General features: G+C 40.2%; 1 protein-coding gene across 2 annotated transcripts; it reads left to right on the top strand.

The window, feature by feature from the left end:
• The first annotated feature begins 2,537 nt into the window (after positions 1-2,537).
• On the top strand, positions 2,538-8,205 carry LOC109909757 (uncharacterized). 2 transcript variants are annotated; one of them, XM_031796518.1, is made up of 6 exons: positions 2,538-3,243; positions 5,094-5,325; positions 5,488-5,653; positions 5,847-5,904; positions 6,218-6,304; positions 6,488-8,205. In XM_031796518.1, the coding sequence occupies exons 1-6, from the start codon at positions 3,028-3,030 to the stop codon at positions 6,608-6,610; spliced, it is 882 nt and encodes a 293-aa protein (XP_031652378.1). In that variant the 5' UTR covers positions 2,538-3,027; the 3' UTR covers positions 6,611-8,205. The 2 variants fall into 2 exon arrangements, with proteins under 2 accessions (XP_031652378.1, XP_031652379.1); XM_031796519.1 differs by lacking the exon at positions 2,538-3,243 and having other exon boundaries at positions 4,978-5,325.
• Positions 8,206-8,405: the final 200 nt, after the last annotated feature.

Genomic DNA, 8,405 nt, shown 5'->3' on the forward strand with positions numbered 1-8,405 from the left:
TTTGTGACCTGTTACCACAAGAAAAGGGAAACCAGTGAAGAACAAACACCATTGTAAATACAACCCATATTTATGTGTATTTATTTTCCCTTTTGTACTTTAACCGTTTGCATATCGTTACAAAACATTAAAAAATATACATCATATGACATTTGAAACGTCTTTATACTTTTGGAACTGCTCTGAGTGCAATGTTTACTGTTCATTTTGTATTGTTTATTTCACTTTTGTATATTATCTACTTCACTTGCTTTGGCAATGTTCACATATGTTTCCCATGCCAGTAAAGTGCCTTGAATTGAATTGAGAGAAAGAGAGAGAGGGGGGGGGGGGTAGAGAGAGAGAATTCAGACAAGTAACATGTTCTCTTTATGAATTTCCTACACAGTACACACGTGAGCCTAATGTCTATAATGTACATAGAAAGAGAAAGTGAGTGTGTTAGTGGGTCAGTCAGAGGAAAAAGGGAAGATTGATTCAAAAGAAGCAGAACGTAAAGTCGTATTTCAGACGAAACCGATGCGTCCTTGAAACCATTTATTCACGGCGTCCCTCTAAGAGGATGTGAGAAAGTGGGACTATTTGAGTCACAGTGGCGAGTAAAAGTTTCCACGGTGTGTTTGTTTTTGTCCCATGACATGCATTACTTTTAAGGGAAAATGTCATGTTTTTCTTCTACCAAGTGGGATTAAAGGACCCTTCGTCACACGTGAATAAATAGGTGTAACTAAATAGTAGTCCAGACGATGCTAAATATCTCAAGGGTGTATCAAGAGAGTCTCACCACAAAAAAAGCAGATGTGGTTTTTGCAGGTCTTTCATGGTGGCATGCGTGTGTTTTCTGACGTACTGGCAAAAAAGGACACATCTGAGACACTTTTTGAAGGTGTGTGTTTTTCTTCTTCTTTCCTGAAACGAAAGAGTTGACCACAGCCAGACATGCAAATCTCCCCGTCCCCCCCCCCCCCCCCCCTCCCCGTCCCCCCATCCCACCTACACACACATATGCACAGTTCAGGGAAGGTGAACCACCAGTATCTTGCTGTGACTTTTTTGAACCTTGTAGCTGTAAGCATTTCCACCGTGACAAAGAGAAGAGGCCCATTGACCATAAGAGACCAGGGTGGGACTTCCTTTAAAATCCAAAACAGAGAAACAAATATGTAAACCATCAGAGAGGCAACTATAGGTAAGACAATGGTAATGTAAGCTTTATTGAAAGTGTTGGTCACCCAAGAATATGGAAAAAATTATGGTTGGCACATTGGCAACATGGCTGTTCTATCTGTGAAGGAGATATACTGTGCAAATCACATTTTGAATCCTTGTGTATGTCTAAATGGTAATAGTCTAAATGAAGAGTTCATTTACGAAACGATACATCCACAACTTGTATAAATTGTTGATTTTTTTTGGTCAGAAATGATTGCCTACGGGCACATTCATGGTTGTGTAAAATATTACTGTTCTCAGATTTTTTTTAAATGATTGATTTTAGATGTGTATGATACATACTACCGTTCAAAAGTTTGGGGTCACTTAGAAATGTCCTCGTTTTTGAAAGAAAAGCACATTCTTTTGTCCTTTAAAATAACATCAAATTGATCAGAAATACAGTGTAGACATTGTTAATGTTGTAAATGACGATTGTTGCTAGAAACTGAAGATTTTTTATGGAATATCTACATGGGCGTACGGAGGCCCATTATCAGCAACAATCACTCCTGTGTTCCAATTTCATGTTGTGTTAGCTAATCTAAGTTTATCAATTTAAGAGGCTAATTGATCATTAGAAAACCATTTTAAAATTATGTTAGCACAGCTGAAAACTGTTGTTCTGATTAAAGAAGCAATAAAACCGGCCTTCTTTAGACTAGTTGAGTATCTGGAGCATAAGCATCTGTGGGTTCGATTACAGGCTCAAAATGTCCAGAAAAATATAACTTTCTTCTGAAACTCGTCAGTCTATTCTTTTTCTGAGAAATGAAGGCTATTCCATGAGATAAATTGCCGAGAAACTGAAGATCTCGTACAACGCTGTGTACTACTCTCTTCACAGAACAGCCAAACTGGCTCTAACCAGAATAGAAAGAGCAGTGGGAGAGCAGAAACAGATGCCTCACAAGTCCTCAACTGGCAGCTTCATCAAATAGTACCCACAAAACACCGGTCTCAATGACAGCGGTGAAGAGTCGACTCCAGGATGCTGGCCTTCTAGGCAGAGTTGCAAAGAAAAAGCCATATCTCAGACTGGCCAATAAAAATAAAATATTAAGATGGGCAAAAGAACATTGACACTGGACAGAGGAATTCTGCCTAGAAGGCGGTGCCTCCCACTTCTCTTTCTATTCTCTTTCTATTCTGGTTAGAGCCAGTTTGCACTGTTCTATGAAGGGAGTAGCACACAGCGTTTTACGAGATTTTCAATTTCTTGGCAATTTCTCGCATGGAATATCCTTCAAATTACTAAAATGTCAAATGGAAATGTTTTACATACATTTTATAGAACTTTTTAAATATTGATGTCACAAATGTATAATTTGTACATTTATTTAATTAAAAATGTTGTTATTTGTTACATTTGACAGTGTCAAACCTAGCAGTACTACTTATGTCTCTGCGAGATATACGGATGTATAGCAATTTGCAATTAAAAACATGATTATTTGTCTCTCTGAAATTAAACCAGTGACAGATTTTAAACAAATACATGTCTGTCATTGAACAAACCCATGCCATGGTTAGATAATGGAAAAACACACCAATCTCTTTCAGAATTTCTTTATACAATAAAAGCTCATTTACCAACATTTCTGAACATGGATGTATTCTGTTTTGGAATGAATCTCTTGAAATGTATTCACGTTTAGTGAAACATGAGATATAATGAAAGTACTCTTTGTTTGTTTCTTTTGTAGAGCACAAATATTGTCAAGCAATGGGGAAGACCACATTGAGAACCGTAATTGTCTGTGGTGAGCAAGTATTTATTCATATGTGTGGATCTTGAATTGTAGTATCACTCTTATGTCCCTCAAACGAATACATATGCGTGTGCATGTGCGTGTGTGTGTGTGTGTTTTAGTATCCACAGTGTATAGTGCTTTAGGTTGTGTAGTGACAGGCCCAGACCAGAAGAAGGTTCCTGTGGGCTCTAATGTTCGACTGTCCTGCGACCTCACTCAGTGTTTGAAAAGTCTGGGACATCACCAAATCAGTGCGGAGTGGGAGTTCATTGACAAGGTAAATCCCTCAAAATATATAATGTCACAACAAATGTAGCGTTTAGGATTGCTGGTGTAATATCATGTTTTCTAAAAAGTGACATACAGTTGAAGTCGGAAGTTTACATACACTTAGGTTGGAGTCATTAAAACTCGTTTTTCAACCACTCCACAAATGTCTTGTTAACAAACTATAGTTTTGAAAAGTCAGTTAGGACATCTACTGTGTGCATGAGACAAGTAATTTTTCCAACAATTGTTTACAAACAGATTATTTCACTTATAATTCATTGTATCACAATTCCAGTGGGTCAGAAGTTTACATGCACTAAGTTGACTGTGTCTTTAAACAGCTTGGAAAATTCCTGAAAATTATGTATTGGCTTTAGAAGCTTTTGATAGGCTAATTAACATAATTTGAGTCAATTGGAGGTGTACCTGTGGATGTATTTCGAGGCCTACCTTCAAATTCAGTACCTCTTTGTTTGACATCATGGGAAAATCAAAAGAAATCAGCCAAGACCAAAGAAATTTGATTTAGACCTCCACAAGTCTGGTTCATCCTTGGGAGCAATTTCCAAATGCCTGAAGGTACCACGTTCATCTGTACAAACAATAGTTCACAAGTATAAACACCATGGGACCATATAGCCGTCATACCACTCAGGATGGAGACGCGTTCTGTCTCCTAGAGATGAACGTACTTAGGTGTGAAAAGTGCAGATCAATCCCAGAACAACAGCAAAGGACCTTGTGAAAATTCTGGAGGAAACAGGTACAAAAGTATCTATATCCACAGTAAAACGAGTCCTATGTCGACATAACCTGAAAGGCCGCTCAGCAAAAGCCAGACTACGGTTTGCAACTGCACATGGGGACAAAGATTGTACTTTTTGGAGAAACGTCCTCTGGTCTGACGAAACAAAAATAGAACTGTAATGACCATAATGACCTTCGTTATGTTTGGAGGGAAAAGGGGGAGGCTTGCAAGCCGAAGAACAACATCCCAACCGTGAAGCACGGGGGTGGCAGCATCATTTTTTGGGGGTGCTTTCCTACAGGGACTGGTGCACTTCACAAAATAGATGGCATCATGAGTAGAGAAAATTATGTGGATATATTGAAGCAACATCTCAGAACATCAGTCAGGAAGTTATAGCTTGGTCGCAAATGGGTCTTCCAAATGGACAATGACCCCAAGCATACTTACAAAGTTGTGGTAAAATGGCATAAGGACAACAAAGTCAAGGTATTGGAGTGGCCATCAAAAAGCCTTGACCTCAATCCTATAGAAAATTTGTTGGCAGAACTGAAAAAGCATGTGCGAGCAAGGAGGCCTACAATCCTGACTCGGTTACACCTGCTCTGTCAGGAGGAATGGGCCAAAAATCACCCAACTTATTGTGGGAAGCTTGTGGAAGGCCACCCGAAACGTTTAACCCAAGTTAAACTATTTAAAGGCAATGTTAACAAGTACTAATTGAGTGTATGTAAACTTCTGACCCAGTGGGAATGTGATGAAAGAAATAGAAGCTGAAATAAATCATTCCCTCTACTATTCTGACATTTTACGTTTTTAAAATAAAAAGTTGATCCTAACTGACCTAAGACAAGGCAGTTAACCCACTGTTCCTAGGCCATCATTGAAAATAATAATTTGAATAACAGTTAAATAACAGTTAACTAGTTGAATAAAGGTAAAATACATTTTTTTTTAAACGGGATTTTTACTAGGATTAAATGTCAGGAATTTAAATGTATTTGGCTAAGGTGTATGTAAACTTCCGACTTCAACTGTAGATATGTAGTATATGTTCAGTACCATTTGTATTTGTACTAATCTTGAGCACCAAAAATTCACAATAACAGGGCTCAATGGATAAAGCCCGGCACTCTCTCATATACCACTACCATAACCAAACTGTCACCGTTGAACCCAGAGTGTCTCTGGTTGGGAACATCTCTGAAGGTGACTTCTCGCTCCTGCTGCTGTCGGTGACAGTCCAACGTAGTGGCACCTACCTGTGTCGCCTGCGTTCTCCACATGGCTTTTCAGACATCCATGAGAGTCACACACAGGTCACAGTGGTGGAGAGATCAGGTACATACTTTATCTTGAACGATAACAACTGGACTTGCTTAGCAAGCATTAAAAACAATTATATGTAAAAAAAAATCTATGTGTATATGCTGAAAAAGGAGTTGGGCTATACAAATCAGGTTGACAGATTTATCTTTCGTCTTTACACCTTGATTTTCCCAGGGCAGCACAGGAGTTTCCCAGGAGACCTCCATAAACCTGGTGTAAACCATCCTGATTGGCTGTTGCCTCTCTGCTGCGTGCTTTTTTCACTCTTCCTGGTGGGCGGAGTCACAGTGGGAATATGCGTGTGTCGGAGGAGGTCACCGCGGCAACAAAACGACAAGTGGTGAGATAATGCTAAGAGAGACCAGCAGGTGGACATGAGAGAAAGGAGAAGACAGGGAGAGAGCAGAGTCAAAAAAACATGTACAAGATATGCCTATTTTAGAGGCAAAGATAAATAAGACAAATATATTGGAGACATGAAACGCTATACAAAAACCAATGAAAGCTAAAAAAAAATTGGTATGCTCTTTCAGTCACATCCAGGTGAACGTAACACGCGGAGAAGACACACGGGAAGCCAATGGAAACAAGGTAACTGTTCTTAACTGACTTGCCTAGATAAATAAATGTTACATAAAACATTTTTTTAAACACATGCAAACAATAACATACAAGCAATTAATGCAAACACACAAACCAGCATGCAAAAACTCAGGTGACACTCGTCGTCTGAGTCTCTCTCTCCCTCACTTCTTCTCACCGCTTCCCTCGCAGTCAATGAATAAACCAATGATAACCCATCCCTATGTGCTGCACTGGTGTCTTCACCCACTCTGATTTCCCAGCTGTGTAACATTTCCCTCTGTAACACGGACTGTACCTGCTCACTCTAACACGACCACAGGACACAAACTGCTATGTCACGCTCCAGAGGCTCAGGGCCCCGCCCCCTCCCACACCCTCTAGAGGAGAGGGCATCTACGTTACCATGGTAAGCACACTGTGTACAGAACAGAGGCTTTAATTCATCTATTTTGAGATGACCATACAGCCATTTCTGACATACGATAGACAGTTTTTTGTCCTTGCGCATGAATGTGTGTGTGTGTGCGTCTATGTGCGTGAGCTCGTGTCAGAGTAATCTCTTACGTATCTATCTCCTTCCTGCATCTAGCACGGCACTCCCGCTGGGCCTTCAGGTGTCCATTCCAAGCCACAGACTCACCCCAGCAGAAAGACTCTCCCAGAGGAGTGGCGGCAACAGGAAATACCCACAAAGCCCCAACACTGCCCTTGAACACCTCCAACCAACCCCTCCTCAGAAGACTCAGACACAGGGAACTGCTGTGTTGAGACTATCAACTCGGCGATTTCAAATCCACCATTGTTCCTTTGCGCCATTGTCGAAGAACCACTATGTTCTTCGACAAAGGGGTGAAAATCTGTTACTTTGGAAGAGAATCCAGAACCACCTATATTCAAATTGATCTCTGACACTATAATCAGAATGGTTATTGAAGTTAGGAAAAGAAGATTCCTATAATTTAGCTATATCAAGATAACGTATTACGATTACTTAGAAGATCCTTCCTTCTTGCTAATAGTCCCCTGGGTGCAGAGGAACCCTCTCAGCTCTTAAGTGTAACCCTAACAGAGATTAAACAGTTATTATTGTTGACCGGTACCGATTTTAAAAACAGGAAGTGGGGAGAGAGGTAATCGTGCACATGGTTTCATTTACCAGCTGTAACACTCTGTAGCAATTACCCTGGGGACATCCCACAGGATATATACAGGACATTCACAGGACATTGCATAGGACATTCACAAACCATGCACAGGACAATCCATTACATGTGCCCTCCCTATAGATACTTTTTCCTAACTTACTGTCTTGGTGTGAAGTTTGTAAGTTGTTTTTTTATCGATAAAAAAAATCAATCAATCAACAATGATTTTACTAAAACTGTTGTTCAAAAGTGGCTTTCCTGTCTTGCACGTGGCACTTCGAGAAATAGGTAGATACTTTCACTTCCACTTCTGTTGAGATGCTAGATTGTTTGATTATTCAACAAGCATACCATCTCTCTGTTATTGGTAAGCTGATTTGCTATGTAACCGATTGGTGAGCAACATTTGATGTAGCCTTTGAAAATAGGTCATGTCACCATCTGCAATGACTTGACCACTACACAACGTGTCCTTTGCCTTTAGTCCCAGAGTGCTCCTCTCTCAAAGTTGTTTCAATACAGATCAATGGTCATTGATGCCCGTCGACAGCAGACTTGAAAAAGACTGGATTGCATATCATTACACCACTGGATTGCATATCATTACACCACTGGATTGCACACCACTGGATTGCATATCATTACACCACTGGATTGCATATCATTACACCACTGGATTGCACACCACTGGATTGCATATCATTACACCACTGGATTGCACACCACTGGATTGCATATCATTACACCACTGGATTGCATATCATTACACCACTGGATTGCGTATCATTACACCACTGGATTGCACACCACTGGATTGCATATCATTACACCACTGGATTGCATATCATTACACCACTGGATTGCATATCATTACACCACTGGATTGCATATCATTACACCACTGGATTGCACACCACTGGATTGCACACCACTGGATTGCATATCATTACACCACTGATGGGGCATGACTGCAGTTAACACGTTGTATTGAAGTCTTAAAATATGCAAATTATGATAGTACATACAAAAAAATGCATCATATCATCTTCCTATCAATCTCCTCCACTGTTTATCTAATGCTTACCCTTCCCTCTCTTTTTTTGTCTCTCTATCTCTGCCCTTTTCCAGTGTGATGTGTGAACGTCCTTGTTTATTTACTTGTTTCTGCTCTAAAGCCTCTCGACTCATCCCCTGAATCCCTAGAATGATTGCGTTCTCATCTATGGTGAGGGTCTGTGCCAAATGGCACCGCCTGCTGTCAAATGCTGCCTTCTCTCAAAGGGCACACGAACAAACACACCAACTGCAATCTGTTGGAATGGCCAAACTAGAGCCGTGGAGTCCTTTACACTCATAGTTACT

The sequence above is a fragment of the Oncorhynchus kisutch genome, linkage group LG18 (assembly GCF_002021735.2).
Source record: "Oncorhynchus kisutch isolate 150728-3 linkage group LG18, Okis_V2, whole genome shotgun sequence".
Lineage (NCBI taxonomy): Eukaryota > Metazoa > Chordata > Actinopteri > Salmoniformes > Salmonidae > Oncorhynchus > Oncorhynchus kisutch.